The sequence below is a fragment of the Camelus bactrianus genome, chromosome 20 (genome assembly GCF_048773025.1).
Source record: "Camelus bactrianus isolate YW-2024 breed Bactrian camel chromosome 20, ASM4877302v1, whole genome shotgun sequence".
In the NCBI taxonomy this organism is placed as follows: Eukaryota; Metazoa; Chordata; class Mammalia; order Artiodactyla; family Camelidae; genus Camelus; species Camelus bactrianus.
In genome coordinates, this window is record NC_133558.1 from 27,835,796 (window position 1) to 27,857,535 (window position 21,740).

The following is a 21,740-nucleotide window of genomic DNA, read 5'->3' on the forward strand; positions in this document are numbered from 1 at the left end:
AGCTGCGTCCACACTCGATGTCGCTTGCAGGTGAGTCGCTCCAGCTTGCTCACGCAGGCTGGGAATTTTCTCCACTCCATCCGGCTCATTCCCTTGTGGGAAATGAGCCACTCTGGGTCTGTTCTCTTGAGAGCTGGGCCCATCTGTTTGGAGGCCTCCCTCTGGGAGTGGAAGTGGAATTTTTAGATTTCACCTCCTCTGATTTTCTGTGTGACTGTAGCTTATTTGTTGTTTGTATTTTTGTGTGTATCTTTTTGGTGTGAGCCACGCTGGCTTGAGCAGGTTGGGAAAATTCTACCTGCTCCACCTGGGCTCCTTCCCTTCCCGGAAGTGAGTGGTTCTGGGCTCGCTGGGAGCCACTCTGGGCCCATTCGCTTTTGGGAGGCAAGCCACTCTGGAGGCCTCCGTCTGGGAGTGGAAGTGGAACTCTTGGGGCTACGCCTCACTTGATGTTTTGTTTGTGGGACCATGTTTGTTGTCTGCATGTGTGTCAGTGCCTGCACTGGTTGGTTAAGACACTGCTGGTGAGTAGCAGGGCGGGCATGTGACGACACCAGGTTGTCCTTCCCTGTTGGCTGGCGGAGCATTGGTTGGGATTTTCCCTTTCTAGCCTTGGTCCTTCGTTCAGCTTCATCTCTGATGGGGCGCAGGTTGGGGTTCTTCCCTTTTGGACTGACGGGGCCTTGGCTGGGAATCCCCCTTTTTGGGGCTAAGGGACTGTGACTCTGAGACCGTTCTGAATTGTTATTTGGTTGATATTTGACCACATTGGCCGTGAATAACTAAGTATGGATGATCAGAGCGCTGTTCCATCTTAGAGTCCCTCTAGGGTGTATTTTGCAAAATGATAGATGAATGAAAATATTTTTTATTGTAACACTGTGGGCTCAGTACTCCCTGAGATCTGGAGAACAATGGCCCCTCATGGCTCTGCTGTGCTATCAAAGTGGGCCTTCTGCAGTTTGGCTTTTAACTTGAGAGAGAGAGAGAGTATGTGTGTGTGTGTGTGTGTGTGTGTGTCAGTACTTGAGTCCAGATCCTATTCTCTCTTCCTGCTTTTGCTGAAAGTGAAGCATATGAGTGAATGATACTTGTCTATTACTGTTATTTCTTTAAGTTGAAGTGGATATTTAGGAACTGGAAAAAAAAAATTCCTGAAAATAGCCTAGATGGTTGGGTTTTCTGTAAAAGCAGGTTGGGTTTTCTGTAAAAGCCGGTTGGGTTTTCTGTAAAAGCTGTTAGAGGAGGAATTTGCATTCCTCTTCCTGTGCCTTTGAGATGCACATGATCTACCTGGCCTCTCAAGGGGGGAAAAGGGTTTTTTTTTTTTAACTCAAGTGGAAAAACTGAGATCCCTGATTCTGTCTTTATAACTTGTAAGCACTACATAATTGACTTAAAAGTAAGTGCTTACAAATTAAATACTTCTAAATATAAAAGAAGGTAGAGCAAATTTCAGGTTCATGTGATCTAGGAAATATTTAATACTGAATTGATTATTTGTTGTTAAAGGTAGTTTAAGCTTGTTGGCATCGACTGAAATAAATGCACAGCCTAAAAGTTGAGAGTTATGTTTTATTCGGGGGACATTGCTGAGGACTCGAACCCCTTCCAGCCCAGGATGACAGCCTCTCAGATGGCTCTGAGGGACTGCTCCGAAGAGGTAGGGGAGGAGCCAGGATATATAGGCGTTTTATAACAAAGACCAGGTAGTTGGAACATTAAAGATTACTGCTAAAGAAAACCAGACATCTCAAGTTAAAGAATTTAGCACTTTTCTATGTTTGGGAAGGTGCAAATGTCTGGTCTCATTGAAATCACTGCTTTGACAAGCACCCAACTATCTAGGGCCAGTGTCCTGTCCTTATTCTGAGTCCCTCAGAGGGCACCAGCGTGGGTGGCTGTGGAGGCTGCCTGCTTGTCTGCACCTAAGCTCACTGTGGGGGTGGCAGCAGCGGCTACTGACTTGATGGCTTCAGCATCCTTTGTTTACTGATAATGGCTTGCAGTATTTTTCATTCACATTGATATAATCAATACAGACATGTCTTTTATTGTACCTAGGTTTATTGAAAGTCAATAGGTTCATATTGCTTCCATTGCAGTTTGTCAGCAGAAAGAAAAAAATTAACTGGGTTTGATGAAATTTCTTATAAATGAATGAAATGCAAATGAGAAAAGCTTTTGGGTGAACTCTTTAGAAATAGTTGTTTTAAGAATGTCTACTTAAAATTCTCTCCAGATAGTTGGCAACTTGAAATTTTAGAGTTATGCTAAATTAAATTAAATAATGGAAATTTATTGAATAGTTGAATAGCTAGGTCATTCCAAACAAAGATACTGAAACATCCACTAGAAATTAAAAATTTTTAAGAATTGAGGATTCTAATTTAAATATGTAATTAAATTACTAACAATAATGGGGGAGGCATTTTGGTATATAGTAGGAGAGTAGGATATATGTTTTTAGGAGAAAAAAGTATGAGAAATATAATTGCATTTTGTTAAGAAATAAGTGATGTGGTCCTAGAGCTGGTTGTTTCTAGATGGGAAAAGATAAGACAAACTAATATGGATACAGAAAGTTGTGAAAAGTTTGTAGAAGGGGAGCCCTAAGAAAGGAGTTTCATGCATGGTTGGGCTGAAATAAGATTAAACTGAATTAGGTAAATGGATTTTGTTATTAAAAGTAGGCTGGTGCAGGACTAGATCTGGTTCTTAGAGAACAGATTTACTTAGAATGCTTCTGATAACAGATTGTGTGAAACTTTTTAATAATTTTGACAAACTTCCTGTCAAATTCTAATTAAAGTTCTTCTAACTTCAGCTAACTTTGGGATGCTTCAAAGGGCCTCTGAGACATCTCAGAGAAAAATATTTAACTAGGATTGGTCTGTATGTTGAATCACATGGGAAGCATTGTGAAGTAAGCCTTCTCGGATTATACAGTAGATGTTGTTAATATGGACATTCTAGAAATGATAAAAGGTTTCTGAAATTTAGATGTGTCTTGGTAAAATGCTATCAGTCATAATTCTCGTTGTTAATTTAATGCTGGATTAAGCTTCTTGTCAAAAACATTGTAATGAGACCTTGCCTATTTGGGTCTTTGTCATTAGTAGACAGTTAAGCTGATGCTTTGCAGAACTGCTTCACCTTTGAGAGGACTCATGAAAATGACTTTTTAACAAGTACAGTTTTCTTTAGATGATAATGCTGAGCTAGGTAAGATATTCAAGAAGTCTAATAAACTGATTTCAGAAAACTGTTAGTAAAATGGAGTGATTGCATGGGATTGAGTGAATTGACGAATATGCTACAGTTTTTTTGGTTTTTCTGAAGTATTAATAGCTTTTAAACTGTTTTCTAATTGAAATATTTACCAAATATTTGTCTCCCTATCAATATTGCCCCCAATGTTTAGGATAGAAGGAGAGTTCTCTCATGGAGCTGTCACGGAGCATAACTACTCATGGTGTGTAACACTGCTTGAAGTCTGTTGCGAAAAGCACATGTACAATGCTTGTGTGACAACTGGGTATAAGTGATAAAAAGTATGGCCTGAAAGGTGTTTCCCCATTAACATACCCCTGAGCCTGTTCAGGGTATCCAGTTAGTTGTCCCCCAACATGGCAGATAGAAAGGAGGCCTCAGACGTGATCTCAGCCAGGGGCAGGAGCTACCACCCGCACATCAAGGGACAGATATTTTGATCATCAGTGTTTCCTATTGAAAGATTTGAAATCAGAAGGGGAAATACTGATGGAAATATCTGCACGTACTGAGGTGTGGGAGGTCATTCTGGCCTGTGCATGGTTTGACTCAAACTTTACTGACCAAAGCGGCCTGCTGCGTGGCCTTTGGGACTTGCATTGTACGTCTTGTTTGGCCTTGAGGAGGGGGATGCATTTGAAAGTCTAAATGGAGTAGCTGTGGTCCAGACATCCAAGGTAAAACGAGGTGGCCATTGCAGACGTGATTTCAGACGTGTTCCTGGGTTGTTGAGAACTCGGATTTTCTGAGCTGTGTCAGACTCAGGACACCACTAGCCGTTCTCAAAGTGGTGTTGCTGGCAGATAGCAGCTGCAACCTTCTGACCTCAAGGTCTCCTCTTTTAGCTTAATTTTTACACAGTAAAATTACTTTAGATCAGGTGTTAGCAGAAAAAAGGAGACATGTAGTGGGCAATGGCTCTTGTTATACAAATGGTAATACCACATTGAAAGTTAAACCTACTCAGATAAAAGTAGATAGCTGGCTGCAAGTCTCCCCCACAGTGCCAGGTCCAGACTGGTGTTCAGCTTAGTCTCCTGAATTCCCCAGGGAGTGAGATCTAACGACAGAAGACTCGGATCCAGGACTTGGAACTCGGGAATATTTCCAACTCAGGGTCCTTTCCCAGATCGAGGTGGCCCACACGCCACGTTTCAGCAGGAAGCAGCCCGAGCTGTCATCGCCCGATTCCCTGAGAGACTGAGGGAGGGATGGAACGGGATTAGAGGGTGAAACCGAGTTCCTCTGCTGAGTTCATGGCTGACATCCCTGTCCAAATACTGTTCCCCTTCTTGTCCAATCAGTTCTCCTCAAGATTGAGGAGTATCAAAGAAAAGGGGGGAAATTGTAACCCAGCAGGACCCTGTAGGGTCTTCCCGGGACAGACCCCTCCCCGTACCCCCTGCTGTAGCTCCTCTCTGAAGTACCCAGATAATAATATCTTGTGCATATTTCCAATTCTTCAGATGCTAAAAAACCCACCACCAAATGGAAGGAATTAATCACTTGCTGATGATGAGCACATAGCCCCCGGACCTCCTGGTGCCTAAGGGTTGATCACCATCAACCAGTCAGAGAATTGTGCACAGCTGACCGCGTTCCCTGGGCCGCCCCTCCCTTCCCTGGCCTTAAAAATGCCCAGCTGAAACCCTTCGGGGAGTTCTCGGGGGTTTCGGGGCACGAGCCATTTGTTCTTGTGGCCCAGCAATCAACCTTTCTCTCCTCCAAACTCCGAGGTTCCAGCAACACCTTGATTGTGTGCTAGGCACTGGAACTTGCCTTTTTTTCACAGAAAGGCAGGGTTAGGACTTGAGCAGGGATTTTCACCTGGGATCTCAGGTGTTCAGCCATAAGCCTGGCTCCAGGGATAAAGAAACGCTTGAGAGCAACACACTGCTGTCCGTGGGGCCCTGCATCGGCCTGACCCGGAGCCCTGCTGCTAACCGGTTGCCTCCATGTCAGGGCTCCTGTGACCCAACAGGGCCCTCCTTGCTGGAGCCGCAACTCTGCTGTTACCGCCTGAGACAGTCAGGACCCATGTCAGCCTTGAGACCGCGGGGTCATGCCTCTTGCCTTTATTCATACACATTTATATCTTTTATTCCTTAGATTATTTCCTCCCCTGGTCAATCTCTTTACCTCTAAGCTTTAAGGGAAATGAGTAGTACACTGTGCTTACGTGCAAGGGGAGGTAAACCTGGATTTCAGGTTTGAATGGTCTACCTTTAACATGTGGGCATCTGAGTACATCCTAGCCTTTAAAAGTGAGGTTCTGAGGCTGAGCCCTTCATCACAACCTGAACTCAGACTGTTTCACATTTTTGGTCTCAGTTTCATTGTAAACTGAAAGGGTAATTGAGTGGACAAGTCATACTTGGTTTTCTCCCCTGTAAACGGCAGATAATGACAGTAATTACTTTATTGGGTTGTTATAAAGGTGCAAAAAGATAGCGTCTGTAAATGACTGTGTAAAATGCCCGGGATAATGTACTGGTTATTATAATAAGCATGCTATGTGTTTTCTCATCTAAATTAAACTTCACAGCCACTCTAAGGTAAGTATTAGCCTCACCTTGGAGATAACAAGGTCCTTTCCAGCTGGTTGTTAAACACTGCAGAACACAGACCCCTTGGAGTATCATCACATTTGTATTGCCTTCTGGAAAGAGCTGGTTTTTGTTAAATGTCTACTATCTGCCTGGTGCTGGGTGAGGTGTTCTATAGGTTTTCTAATCCTCCACCCTTCGTAGGTGTCATTTCCTGCACTGTGCTGATGGGTAACCTGAGGCTCGGGCAGGGTTAGTTTGCCTAAGTGCACAGCTGTTAGTGGGTTTGAGTTCTTATCTGACTCAAGCCTGTTTAACTCCAAAGTTCGTATTTTCTCTACTCAGCTACTCATGAATGTTATAGTAAAAACTAATTTAATAATGTAAGAAAGGAGGAATGGTAGCTGACAAATAGAAATGTTCAGAAAATAGACTAATGGTTTAAAATAATTGCTTTATGTATTTACTGTGGCATCCCTAAGTGGCCATAGGACATATAAGTAACTTCTCTTTGAAAGCACTGAAACGAGTCACCGAACAATATTAACCCGTAAAGGTCAACCAATAATTTAAAACCAATCTTAACATTATTTTATGTAGTATGAAAAGAAAGGATACTTCAGATCAGAGGAAGTAACGATGAACTCAGAGCTACACCACAGTAAAAAAAAAAAAAAAAAAACCCATCTCCCTTCCTGCCTGCCTTCTGGTTCATCCTAACATCAGGTCCACTTTTCGTTCACTGTTTCTCATTCCCACTATGAACAAAAAGCAAGACTGGGGCATTAATTCTGATTTTCAGAATATGCATTTTACTCAGGAGACTCAATTTAAAAAAAGTTGCTCAGTCTATCAAAATAAAGAAATTACCTTGTTTATATCAAAGAGTAGGTTTCAAATATGCCAAATACTTCTGTCAAGGAAATCCACTAATTTTTGTGGTATGTGTAGTTTAATTGTGTATGTCTTAAAACAAGATTTTAATATATAATTTGAGTGCTAACCTAGTAATCTGGTTTATAGGCTACTTCAGTTTGAAAACAGCTGGAAGTGGACATACACATTTAAAGGAGCCGTCATAGCCGTCGAAGGCAGGTATGCACAAGTCATTCTAGTAGTGATTAATATTGTCTGTTAAATATAGATCCACATTTTTTTTTAATTTATGTACAACATTTTTTGAAGTTTTAATGGAGGTCCTGGGATTGAACCCAGGACCTTATGCATGCTAAGCAAACGCTTTACCACTGAGCTATAACCCACCCCCCCATATTTATTTTTAAAGAATAATTTCTTTCAAAGTGAAAATGAGTCACAGTTGCTCCTCTGCTAGGTATAGTTACCATCATATTGCTCGTTTTATTGCTGGCTCTTACTCCTGAGGCTTATACCTGGGATAAGCATGCTTTAGGCACTTGTGAATGACACAGTCAACAACTGAACAGCGAACAGAACGAGGCCACAGGGCACAAGGCTGTAATTCTTTTCATATTAATGACGGTAATACAAGTCTGATACACAAGCGGTGTGCATTCACAGCACTGCTACCTGAGAGCAGGTCGGGAAAAAAGAACAGGGACTCCACTTTAAGAGGGGGAAATGGTGAAGTCATAACTACCCCATAGATGTGAAGGAAACCACAAAAGACATGGACCCAATTCTGCTGTAGAAAGAAAAGGCATCACTCCCTTGGGGTTGATACACCAACAGTTTCAGCCCATTGTAATCTTGCCTCTTTCAGAGCTTTAACTGCTATTTAATTTCATGGAAAAGTAGACATCTCCAAACAAAAAGAGTGCTATTCATCAAAAGAAAGAGGATTTATCAATAGGGAACTTAATTAGGAGAAATATTTGTGCCTTGCACAATTTTCAAAAGCCATTATTTCTATTCAGTTTTTGGTATTTACTGCAGTGCTGGGTGAAAAGTTAACAAAAGAAATGCTTGTTGAATAAGTGAATTACAGGATGAATGAAATGATACAGTAATTTCCTGAGTTCAAATTCCATTCTAGTGAGGCTTTGAGGCAGCACTGTAAGGGTTCGGGCTACAGAAGAGTTCAGTGCACGTCACAGAGGTGTTGGATCTGCTGCAAAGTATATCCATTTTCAAAAATAAAATATTTATGTAAGGTGAAGTTGGGATGCATATGCCAGCCTGCACAAAGGCAACAGTCAAAAACTAACTGCTCAGTGTTAAATTTACCAAATTAACCAAAGGTTCTTTCTAGGTACCTCAAAAGAAAAGAATGTGTGAGGAAAATTTCACTCACTTTCAGATGAATGAAATGATACAAAATACAATTGGTAAAAACTAATAATTGAACAATAGCAGAATAACAAAATCGGAATTTGACTCTTCTGGTGCAGAGTGGTCAAAATAGTTGGCTCACATCTGTTTGAATCACAACTGAAACAATGACATGTATAAAAGAATTGATAAAGTGGTCCCTGCATGATTGTTCAGTTGTCTCGTAAAAGTTCCATTCCCTGCTTTCAACTGCTCAGGGCCTGATCCCAAGAGAGCAGTTAGGTGGACACGAGTGAAGCCGTTGATAAAACTGGGGTTGCACTGGGTCTGTGGATTGCTTTGGGCAGTACGGCCACTTTGACACTATTGATTCTTTTGATCCAAGAGCACAAGGTATCTTTCTAATTCTTTGTGTCATATTCAATTTCCTTCATCAATGTTTTACAGTTTTCAGAGTATAGGTAACCTCCTTGGTTAGGTTTATTTCTAGGTATTTTGTTGTTTACGATGCAATGGAATTGTTTATGCCAGTTATAAAATTATAGTTTTTGAAGTGCAAAAAAAAAAGTGAATGAGGGGCTGCAAATGGCAAAATATCCTTCTTTTTTGTGGGTGAGTTGTATTCTGTTGCATATGTGCTACATCTTCTTTATCCATTCATCTATTGATGTGCATTTGGGATGCTTCCATGTCTTGGTGATTGTAAATAGTGCTGCTGTTAATAGCAGGGTGTATGTATCTTTTTGAATTAATGTTTTTGTTTTTCTCCGGTATATGCCCAGGAGTGGAACTGCTGGGCCATGTGATGGTTCTGTTTTTGGATTTTTGAGAAACCTCCATATTGTTTTCCATGGTGGCTGCAGCAATTTATATTCCCACCAACAGGGTACAAGGGTTCCCTTTTCTCCACGTCTTTGCCAACATTTGTTACTTGTGTTCTTTTTGATGATGGCCATTCTGACAGGTATGAGGTGGTGTCTCATCGTGGTTTTGATTTGCATTTCCCTCATAAGGGGGATGCTGAGCAGCTTTTCGTGTTCCTGTGGGCCATCTACATTTCCTCTTTGGGAAAAATGTGTTCTGTTCTTCTGTCTGTACTTTAAATGGGTTATTGGTTTGCCTTTTAATTGAAGTACAGTTGACTTAAAATTGAGAAACCACCACACACCTGTTAGAATGGTGGCAACACTAAATGCTGATGAGGATGTGGAGCATCAGGAACTCTCATTCATTGCTGGTGGGAATGCAAAGTGTAGCTACTTCAGAAAACAGTTCTTAGTTTATTGACTTAAACATATCCTTACCATATAATACAGTAATCCCATTCCTAGGTACTTAACCAATAGAAATAAAAATATATGTGCACACATATGTATGTGAATGTTCACAGCAGTTTTGTTCAAGACAGCCCCAAACTGGAAACAACCCAACTGTCCATCAAAACGAGTGAATATATAAACAAATTGTGATATATGAATGCAAGGGAAAACTACTCAGCAATAAAAAGGAATGAAGTACTCATAAATGTACCATTATGGATGAATCCTAGAGCACCAGACTAATTGAAAAGAAACTGACCCAAAAAGCTATAGGTGATTTCAAAATGCAAATTACAGGAACAGGAAACAGATTAGTGATTACCAGTGGCTGAGGATGGGAAGGGTGAGAACTGACTGCAGTGTATGAATAAACTTTCTGGGGTGATATCAATGTTCTAGATCTTGATTATTGTGGTAAGTATGCAATGTATGCATTGCCAAAACTCATCAAACTATGCTTAGAAGGAGTAGATTTTATTGCATAAAAATACCTCAATAAACCTGCCTTTTACAAAAGAAACTAGAGATACACGAACTAATCGTAATGTATTAAAAAAAAAAAAAAAACCTGGATAATCTGGATCCTGATTTACATAAACAAACTGAATCTTACCTGGATTGCAATTTTTTTAACATTTTTTTGAGTTATAGTCATTTTGCAATGTTGTGTCAAATTCCAGTGTAGAGCACAATTTTTCAATTATACATGAACATAGATATATTCATTGTCACATTTTTTTCGCTGTGAATTACCACAAGAGCTTGTATGTATTTCCCTGTGCTATACAGTACAATCTTGTTTATCTATTCTGCATATGCCTGTCAGCATCTACAAATTTTGAAATCCCAGTCTGTCCCTTCCCACTCCCCGCCCCCTTGGCAACCACAAGTTTGTATTCTGTGTCTGAGTCAGTTTCTGTTCTGCATTTATGCTCATTTAAAAAATTTTTTTAGATTCTACATATGGATTGCAATTTTTATAAACAAAAAATGACATTTGTAAGACAACTGGTCCTTTGTGACTGGTTTCTCTCAGCATGTTTTCAAGTTTCACCCACGTTGTAGTATGTATTGGTTCTTAGTTCATTTTTATTGCAAATAATTATATAATTATCCATTATCTGGACATACTACATTTAAAGTATCCTTCAATTGGTGGAAATTCCAGTTTCCAGTTTTGGGCTATTATGAATAATACTTCCATGAAGGGTCGTGTATGAGTTTTTCTGAGAACATAATGTTTTCATTTTCCTTGGATATGCATCTAGAAGTGGAATTGGTAGATCACATGGTAACTCCACGTTTAATCATTTGAAGAGCTATCAGACTGTTTCCGAAGTGGTCGTACCATCTGACATTTGACAGCAATGTATGAGGGTTCCAATGTGTTTCTACATCCTTAATATTACTTATTATTATCTTTTTGATTATAATTGTCGAATTGTGCATGGTATCTCATTTTCATTTTGAATTGCATTTTCTGATGGAGAATATGCATATTGGCCTTGTGGATATCTTTGAAGGAATGTCTATTCACACCCTTTGCCCATTTTAAAAAATGGTTTGGCTTTTTATTATTGAATTATAATAGTTCTTCATATATTCTAAATACAACTCCCTTATCAGATACATAATCTGCAAAAATTTTCTCCCATTCTGTGAATTGTCTTATCATTTTCTTGTGTCCTTAGAAGCACCAAACTTTTAAATTTTGATGTCAAATTTTTTTTCTTTTGTTCCTTGTGCTTTTGGTATCATATCTAAACTATTGCCCAATCCAGTGATTTTTCCATATCATTCTATAAATTTTATAGTTTTAGCTCTTGTATTTAGGTCTTGTATCCACTTTGAGCTAATTTTTGAATATGGTCTGAGGTAGGGGTCCACCTTCGTTCTTTTTCATGTGGATACTTAATTGTCTAAGCATCATTTGTCGAAAAAAATTATTCTTTTCCCATAGAATTTCCTTGAAGTTATTGTCAGACATCATTGACCATAAATGTGCAGTTTCATTTTTGGACTCTTCTATTCCACTGATCTATTTTCCTATCCTTATGCCTACCCCACACGGTCTCAATTATTGCAGCTTTGTAGTAATTTTTGAGGTCAGGAACTGTGAGTCTTCCAACAAGTCATCTTTTTCAAGACTGTTTTGCCTATTCTGGTTCTCTTGAATTTCTTTTTTTTTATTATTATTTGGGGGGGTGGAGGGGGAGGTAATTAGGTTTATTTATTTATTTATTTAATGGTGGTACCAGGGATTGAACCCAGGACCTCATCCATGCCAAGCATGCGCTCCACCGCTTGAGCTATACCCTCCCCTCTCTTGAATTTCTATGTGAAATTCCATATGAAATTACTGCACTTATGTAGATTTTTTTTTTATGGATTTCTTAGAGCTTTCTATATAGAATGTCATCTACAAATAGAGGTAGTTTGTTTCTCCCTTTCCAACATGTATGTCCTTTATTCCATTTTCTTGCCTAAATGCCTTAGGTATGGACATGGTGTTTGTATTTTTAAAATTTGAGTCATCATTTTTATATATACATTGAAATGTTTATAATGAAATGATATGTCTGGGATAGTTTCAGCATAATAAATGGAGAGAGGAAGTAGTAGAGTCAATGAAACAAGATTGGCCATGATTTGGTACTACTGAAGCTGGGTGATGGGTATATAGGGACTTAATAAGCATATAATAATCTCTATACTTTTATATATGTTTAAATTATACCAACCTCTATACCTTTATACTTCTATGTATGTTTTAATTTTTCCATAGTAAGTGTTTGAAATGTGAAAAAAATTTTTTCACATAATTGAGATACAGGGAAGTCATTCTGGCTTATACTTGAGTTAACTTAGATTTTATGCTAAAATACCTTTTTGTGGCCTCACAAATATTCATTGTACATCTGCTTTGATTATTAAAGGGCACACTGACCAGAAGTAAAGACCGTCCATGTTAAAAATAAAGAGTAAATGCCCCTCTTCCTGAGACACTAATACTGGTCCTCCTTTGATAAGACTCCCTTCCCAGTTGCCAAGATCATAGTGACTCACTGTGTACATGCCGCTGTTTGTTTTTTTTGAAAGCTTGAAGAAATGTAACCCTGACTTATTTAATGTTTTTTTTTTCTGACAAGATACAAAACTGTGCTGAAAACCCTGCTTCTCCAGAGCAGTTTCTCAGAGAAATCTGGGAAGCAGGCTTCCAGGTTAGTCCTCAGTCTGGCTCAAATAAAACTCTTTTCTATTCTTATTATTGTTTATAGATTATTTTTGTCAACGTTACTTGGCATAGTTGGCAGAATATCAGAAAAACCCATCTGAGGTCTCCTGGAGTCTACTTCGGACTGGTGCTCAGTACCAAGCACGGGCCCCTTGGGCCCCTCTGGCTTCATAGCACCTTTCAAGTGATTTGGTGAGTCTTCCCTAATATCCAGATCTCCTTGCATTAAGTGATAGTCCACAACTTTTATATGAAATGTTATCTTAAGACATATTATGGAGTCTTAGGAGGGTACTGGTATATTTCCTAGGCAGAGGACCTAGGGAGAACTTCTAGGCAAGGGACCTAAAGGGAATTTGCAGGCAGGGCGGCCAGGAAGGAATTTTGGAGTGAACTGGGTTGACTTTTTTTTTTTTTTTTTTTTAGTGTGGCTTAAAATTGGAAATCCAAATACCTAAATTTAATTTTAGATTTGCATTTTATAATAATGTGAAACTAAAAGTGGGAGACTGTGTTTCCAAAGGCTCCCAGCCCCCAGATAGGCAGCCGCCCACTGGAACTCCGGCTTCAACTGGGATGGAGCCAATACCTGCAAATACTTATCTAACCCTAAAATAGCCAGGATGAAGCTTTTTTTGACATTCCAAAACAGATTTTTGCATGCACAACTAAATACAGCTGGCTTGATAAAACATCTTTTCAAAATTCTGATCCTGAGAGAGAATAGTATTCCTAGGAGACAAAGAAAAGTTGTAACTCTTATTGCGTCTTTGAAATGCAAACGCAGCCCATCCATATTGCCTGAGACTATAGCCTTGGCTCAATTAACAGAATCTAAAACCTAAAAAAAAAAAAAATCCTTTTAATCTCAAGCAGGAAAACTAGATCTCTGTGTCTATCTGGATGTCTGTTACATGTTATAAATGTGGTATGTTTCTACCTCTGGATGACATCAGTATGAATTAGTTAAAAGAGCTCTATTCAACTGACTTTAAAGTAAGTACTTTTACAAATTCTAAATGTAACAAAAAATCCAAATTTTAACGGATTGCATGATCTAGGTTTAATCTTTAATAAATGAAAACAAGCCTAAGTTGTTGGTTTGATTAATGCAGACATGTCTTTACGGTCATCAAGTATAATACTTTTATTTTTCCTAAGTTTACTAAAAGTCATTAAGTTCATGTTATCTGTTACAAAATCTGTCAGCAAGAAAATTAACTTGGTATGATATTTTCGTAAGTAATGAAATAGAGATAAATGGGATAAAAGTTTTTAGCTAAACTCTTTAAAACTGATTACGTTTTTTGATATGTCTGCCTAAAAATAGTTTCTCCAGATGTTTGGTAATTTGAAACTTGAGTTTTGGTAAATTAAGTGATGGGAATTCACTGAATATCCAGATATTTCCAATTAAGATAAAAATACTGTAACATTCATTGCTAAGCAGTCTAAATTTATGTCTTTAGACAAAAACTAAAGATGTTTGGGTTTAAGGGGCACACATCTTGTACCACATTAAAAAAGAAATTATGCTATGAGAAAAATGTTTTTAGAGGTTGTGGAAATATTTGTTAGTTTGCTAATGAGAAAATGCTGGTATAACAAGTTCAAAATTGCTTGCTTCTTGATTTTTATTAGAGATTAAGGTTTTTTAAGGGTTAAAAATTGTTAATACATATTTAAAGCTACTAGAAATAATAAAGCATTTCAGTGTGTAAACCAAGAAGGCTATATGTTGGCAAAAGGTATAAAGAATGGAGGTTTTTTTTGTATTTATAAACATTTTTATTGAAATATAGTCAGTTCATAATGTGTCAATTTCTGGTGTACAGCACAATACTTCTATCATACATGAACATACATATATTCATTTTAATATTCTTCTTCACCATAAGTTAATACAAGATATTGAATATAGTTCCCTGAGTAATACAGTACAAACTTGTTGTTTATTATATACATATATTAGTATCTGCAAATCTCTAACTTCCAATTTATAAGAATGGAGATATTTTTATTGAGGGGGAAAAATAATTTTGTACTAGAGCTGGTTGTTTATGGATGGGAAAAAATCAGGGCTAAATTAATATGGATACAGAAAGTCATAGAAATTTTATGAAAACGGAACCTTAAGAAAACAATTTTGTACATGGTCAGGGTTGATTAAGATTAGATTGAATTTAGTTAGATATTAGTAGTAAGCTAACACAAGGCTGGAATTTGGCTCTCTCTGCTGAGAACAAAGTTTTCTTAGAATGCTGCTTTTGATAACAGATTAAGTTTCTTTCTCTAGCTAACTTTGGGATGCTTCAGAGGGCCCCTGAGGCATCTGAAATTCTTCAGCTAGGATTGTTTGGTATATTATATTACATGGGAAGCACTGTCAAACAAAAGGTAACATTAAGTCTCCTTTACGTCTGTGTAAGTATACGTATTACAAATGTCCCAAAAATGATAATGAAATTCCTAGAAATCTTGTATGTCCTGACATAAAATGTTATGTCATCAAAATTGAGGCTCAAACTAAAGGGACTGAACCTAAGTATTAGGGAAATGCCCTGACTTTCATGCAAAGGCAACAACAACAGAATTTATAAGATTATGGCACATGTGGGTAAAGTCGATTCTGCTTCTATAAAATTAACCCCTCACTGTTAGACTTTTGCCATCTGATGTCCTTGTGACATGGCAACAGTCTGGTCTTGAGTCAGAAATTAAGATTGTAAAAAACAGCTGTGAAGTAAACAGGGCTATGGGAAACCCACACTGGCCACTTGGCTCTTCTCGGCTCCCTGGCAAACCCCAATTTTTATTTGGTGAGTTAACGCCTTCCTGTGCTGCAAGGCTGATGTCCTCACAATGACAAACTGTTTAAAAATGTGTTTTCTGTTTGGAGTATACCTTCTACAATCTCCAGTGTTGAAGACACCCACTTCACTGGGCAAATTACACAAGCCGTAATAAAAAAAAAAAACCTCACAAATTTCTTAACATTATCACTATCATCCTCAATCATCAGGCAAGGTCAACAAAACTAATGGAAGAACTGGACTCAAACAAGAACAAGAATCAATTACATGGGATTAAATGAATTGGTAAATATGATGATTTTTCTGATTTTTTTTGTCTAAAACATTATTGGTTTTTAATCTGTTTTCCAGATATAAGGAAACCTTTCCCCTTAAGCTAATTAGGACTTCCAGCACTTTGGTACATTATACCTTTGTAAGCAGAATTGAAGCATTTGTTTTTTTCTCTCAACCTGATCCCTCCAGAATTGGGAGACTCTCAGGTTCCTAGCAGCCTTTCCAAGTGAATAATGAAGGCCACTTCCTGGCAGATACAGGAATCTCAAGATATTTTGGAGGAGAAGAGAGGAATTCACCTAAATCTGTAGGTACTGCAGATAGAATCTAATGGCATGGCTTTCCTGGCCTTGAGAGGCCTTTAGGAAAAGCCATTTGAGATGCCTTATGAAAAGTTCCAGCAAAGTCAAATTTAAAAGAGCCCATATGACTAATTAGACTTATGTAAATAATCAGGCCGAATGTATTAAAAACAGGCTTATTTTGTAAACAAATCAGTCTTAATTTTTTTCTCTAAATTATTTTCATTTTTATCAAATAGTCAAATTATATTTCAATGATACACCTTTATGGATATTGATGTTTGATATTTATCTACATCCAAGATGCCTCTTTGTTGTATGTCACATTGTTGTAAAGTTTAACTTAATTATTAAAAGGATGTTCTAAGCTTGTTTCTGAAGCTGATCACAGTAATCTACCTTTAGATAAGGATCAGATGCCCCATGACCTGCACCCAGGAGATTATAAATACCGCAAAAGACACCATTTAAAGGACTCTCTCCAACTTAGATGGAAGGACCTTCATCAGGTACTCTTAACTTATGCACAGTAAAACTGAAGGGAACTGACTCTTGAATTTATATTTTCCACTTAAAAAGGGCCTCTGTGCTAGACTGGTCTATAGAAAGGACTGTTGACCTCAAATGACCATGACTGCATTTTAATAATGGCTTATCTTCTAGCTTCTGGAAATGACTTACAAGAAATTCCCACTGACCATACAGATATAACTTGGTTTATAGATGGGTCCTACTTAAAAGATGAGCAAGGACATTACCAAGCTGGATATGCAGTCATGTCCACAACGGACATAACTGAAAGCTCTTATTTACCGGAAATTAAGTCAGCACAACAAGCAAAATTAATTGCTTTAACTTGAACTTGTCAATTAGCTAAACACCAGATAGCAAATATTTATACCGACCGTCATCATGCCTTTGGAATGTTATGGCAATGAGGTGCCCTTTTTTTTTTTTTTTAACCTCTCTAGGACAGGCTAGGGGAAAAAAATGGAAAACAGGCTGCAGTCATTAAACGCTGTACAATTGCCAAGAGTCAGCAACTAAAACACCAGGGCATTCCAAATCTAAGACTATAGAAGCTAAAGGAAATTAGCTTGCTGATGCTGCCGCCAAGCAAGCTGCTTTAAATAATCATTCTGTCCAGTCTTGAGAATGTCCACTGCTCTCTGTTAACCCTGCTAACTCAAAAAGGGAGTTTATTCTACAGGCTCAAAAAATTGCCACCGAAGAAAAACATACAGCAATCAAAAGGGGGAGATTTTTAACCCTGTAACACAAATATGGTTTGGACCTGATGAGAAACCTGTAGTACCTGTTGGAGCCCAACTGCCGTTGCTCCAGCATTATATATATACAAATATTTCTTTAGTCACTAGACACCTGAAAAAAAATGATTCTATAGGAAAAACAGCGTATGTTTGGAAACTTTCCCATGGTGGCTCATATAAGGTGTATGCTCACTGTAATGTATGTCCTGAATACAATTCTGGAAAGTCACTTCATGTGTCACAAGGCTAACTTTCCTTTTCCTAAGGGACCTTCTGATGTATGGCAATTGGACTCTGTCCAAATGCCACCATCTCAAGGAAACAAACATATCTTGGTAATGACCTGCATGTTTTCTCACTGGATTGAAGCTTTTCCATGCAGAAGAGCAATGGCTTTAACAGTAGGTAAACTGTTATTAAAAAAGATAATTCCTATTTGGGGAATTCCTTCTGAATTACACAGTGACGGGGTAAGTCACTAACTGGACAAATCTATCCAGAACATCTGGCCAACAATGCAGCATTTTCACTGCATTTATCCTCCCCAATCTTCAGGTCTGGTATAAAGGACATGACATTATCAAGCGCAACTGGCAAAGCTGTCACAAGCATTTAATCTCCCATGGCCAAAAGCTCTTCTGCTAGTGCTTCTGAACCTTAGATCTATGCCTTTTTGGTAAACATTGGTGTCTCCTTTTGAAATAATAACAGGATGGCCTATATGAGTAGATGAGGAAATATATGGACTAACTTTACTCCAAGGAGATCTACTACATTATTGTCAGGGTCTTATTAAAACAAGGAAGGTGAAAAATTAGTAGCTAACTCCCTTCACAGTGAGCTCCTGGGAGATGAAGACTTTAAGGAGCATGGGAGATTTGTTTATTGGAAAAAACATGAAAGATTCTTTGCAGCCCACCCTGTAAAGACCTTATCAGGTATTACTGACTAAGTCATGTGCTGCCAAATTAGAAAGCATAGACTCATGGACTGACATCTTTTATCTTAGGCCCCTCCACCTGAATGGACTTTGTTCCCTATTCCTGACAACCAGCTTTGACTAAGATCAACACTACCAAGCCAGGACGAGAAGACGATTACGGCAGACGGCCAATCCAAGAGCCCAGACAAGGCCTGTAAGACTCAAGCTATTAGTGCAACTGAACTGTTCACCAAACGTTCGTCTTGCTATCAATCAAAAGGTACTGTTTTACTTCTAGCTACACTTTTGCCTCAATATTCAAGATGAAAAAGTTCTTTAGTAAAGCTGTCACAAAGTATAGCCACTGGGATAGGACAGGCCCCTCATATTCATCACTGACTTTTCAGATGTCCCTAATGTTACCACTCACCCAGACCAACCTCCCTCTGATACAGTATGTTGAAGACGCTGAACCTGAAAGATTATGTCCATCCCTTGTCTGATATACATCCTCAGTCCTTAGAGACTGAAGACAATGTAACCTAGGACCCCCTCACTCTATCCCTTACTTAATTTAAAAATGTCTTTAAAAACACAAGTAAATTATCCTAGCAATTCCCTTATATCAAATACCATGTAGAAGGCTTCTAGAAAGCCTGCAAGAGAAATGACCCATAGTTTAGTACCAGGTTACCAAAGCTCCCCACGAATGAGGCTAGCAATGACAGCACCGTAGGAAGGATCCCTTGTGCTCCCCCAGGTTTGGTCTTCATACGTGGTACTGGAATTGATCCACCTTCCCAGGGATGGGCACGTAAGTGTTAACAGCTGGCAAATAGAAGCTTTATGCTTACTGGGACACTATGTAACCGCGTTATCTATACACAGGGAAACGGATGAACCTCCTTTCTCTCCCCTTAAGACCTATGCTAGCAGGAGACCAAGGAACCTGGTGGCAAAGTCTTTTGGGAACCAAAATTCCCAGTGCAGGAGTATATGTAGCCAGGAATATGCTCAGAAATCTATCAGCCACCACTGGTCAAACAGCCAGAGACCGCAAAAAGCACTGCAGCACCACAGACGCCCCTAAATTCCTCCACCCAAACGGTATTAGACAACGGGGTTGCCCGAGATTTTCTGACTCAACAAGGAAGCATTTGTGATTGTGCTCATGCTACTTGTTGCACTTATATGAATGTCTCGGTAGACACTGAGATGTGCCTAGAAAGAACTTCCCAGAAGGCAAAACAGTTACAAGATGTGAAAAAAAAAACTGACCCTTTAAATGACCTGTTTAGTTGGCTCCCTTCAGGAACAGGCAATTTTTTTGCTCTGCTTTACAAGTAATTAGTTTCACAATATGCATAATTTTCCCAGCTATCAAGCCACTCCTGCCATGTATCACTGTCTGCTTTAAGTCTACTGCTGCTAAAAGCAGTGTACAACGTTCACATGACAATGTGGTTAATATGTATAGCCTACGAAACGCTTCCCTGTCCACATATATCTCTTCTTATTCATTACATTTGATTAATTACTCCTCCCAAAAAGATAACTAGATAACTCTACTCCTTAAAAAAAAAAAAAAAAGACCTAGCACCAAGGGACAGGATGGACCCAGGGCAGCCACAATGACCAACCCCATCTCGAGGGACATTTTGATCAATGTTTTTCTATCAAAAGATTTACGATCAGAAGGGGAGAAATGATAAAAGAAATTTTCACATATTGAGATACAGGTAAGTCATTCTGGCTTACACGTGTTAAGCTGAATTTTATGCTAACTAAAATAGCCTGTTAGCAAACACATATTGTACATCTGCTTTAGTAAAGGGCACACTGACCAGAAGTGAAGACTATCCATGTTAAAAATAAAAGTTAAATGCCCCTCTTTTTGGGACACTAATGCTGGTCCTCCTTCGATGGTAAAACGCCCTTCCCAGGTGCCAAGGCCATACTGACTTGCTGTGTACGTGCTGGTCTTTTTTTTTTTTTTTTGAAACCTTGAAGAAATGTAACTCTGACTTGTTTAATCTTTATTCTGACAAGATACAAAACTGTGCTGAAAACCCTGCTTCTCCAGAGCAGCTTCTCAGAGAAATCTGGGAAGTGGGCTAGTCCTCAGTTTGCCTCAAAACTCTCTTCTAGTCTTACTGTTTGTTGATCATTTTTGTCAACACCACCTTCATGTGCCTGTCTGGTCCACCCTCATTTCACATCCCAGCACAAGTGGTCTGAGACTTTATGGCTTGCTTTCTTCTTTTTCCTCTGGTACTGTTTCCCAGATTGGCTTCTTGATGTGTTCTGGTAACTGTTCTAATTTTGTCTAAAGAGATAAAAAACATAATATGACCAATCAGGAAAAAGTGTGCACACAGTAGAGGATAAAGATGACTCTGACCCCCTGCCCAAATGATTAACTTCCTCTTTCTCCCTTTATAAATTTTTATGATCAAGCAGAATCTTGGGGGTTTTTTGGACACAAGGCCAGGTTCCCAGCCTCCTGAATAAAGCAACCTTTCCAACCAAAAAAAAAAAAAAGTATATATATATATATATATATATATATATATATATATATATATATATATATATAATGTGGACTTAACTGCTCTTCAGCCACAAATTGGATTTATTAATTCTGTTCCCTCAAGTCCTTCTGATTTTTTTCTTTTACCCTCTCATCTTATTACAGGGCTTTGAAACAGAGAAGGAAACTTGATGGTATATAAAACACTCTCACATATATAATCTATTTGATCCTCTGATTTCCAGGGACCACCAATTTATGAGGAACCCGTGGCTAGACAACTGCTAAGAGGGAGGGAGACGTCAGAGGTGGCTCTGGGAGGATGCGGGCTGCAGTGGCAGCTTTCTGTTAAGCGGCCAGCACTGTGGCAGTTCTGTCTCCAGGCCCATCATAGGTCCTCCCCTCCACCTGGTGGGCCAGGACTAGGTGGCATTGTATCAAAACAAGACAGATCTCTCTCCAACAGGTAGAAATTCAAGTCATACCTTTGTAACCTCCATGGCAACTCCCTCAGGTAAGTTTCGCTGAATATATTCCAAGTAGACATCTGCCGTACTTCCAGTGAGATGTTCTAACTAAAATTTCAAATATGAAATTGGTGCATATTATGCTGTTAAAGCAGAAACTTTTTCTTGGTAAAATCAGTAGTCTTTTCTATGAAAATAAAAGTGTAGTTCCTCTGGTTGAATCAGATGAGGGGAGCATGCCCTGAAGCCTCCTTCCTTCCAAATCCCTTAAAGCCAGGGCTCTGTGGAACCCAGCTGGCAAGCAAGGTATCAAAACAGTACACTTATTCAACCACTCAAAGCAGAAGGTAACAAAAGACTAAATTATAAGATAGAGTATAAGATTTTGTGTGTTCCATGGTGAGATAAATATTATTTTGGATTTTTCTTTTCATTTAAGAATAGGACTGTATCTTAATCATTTGTACCCTCAATGCCTAGTACACTGCTTCTTATATAAATCCTCACACTAACCTTATGAGACAGGTGCCATTATT

At 38.7% G+C, this 21,740-nt stretch overlaps 1 protein-coding gene across 2 annotated transcripts in view; it reads right to left on the bottom strand.

The window, feature by feature from the left end:
* Window positions 1-5,677: 5,677 nt before the first annotated feature.
* Window positions 5,678-21,740, bottom strand: part of MRPS10 (mitochondrial ribosomal protein S10) — a 29,170-nt gene continuing 13,107 nt past the window's right edge. For both annotated transcript variants that reach the window (XM_010973739.3, XM_010973740.3), the window contains exons 6-7: window positions 21,223-21,312; window positions 5,678-20,533 (exon numbers count right to left, since the gene is read on the bottom strand). In XM_010973739.3, coding sequence (XP_010972041.1) covers window positions 20,450-20,533; window positions 21,223-21,312 — 174 coding nt within the window. In that variant the 3' untranslated portion in view covers window positions 5,678-20,449. The remainder of the gene's footprint in view (window positions 20,534-21,222; window positions 21,313-21,740) is intronic.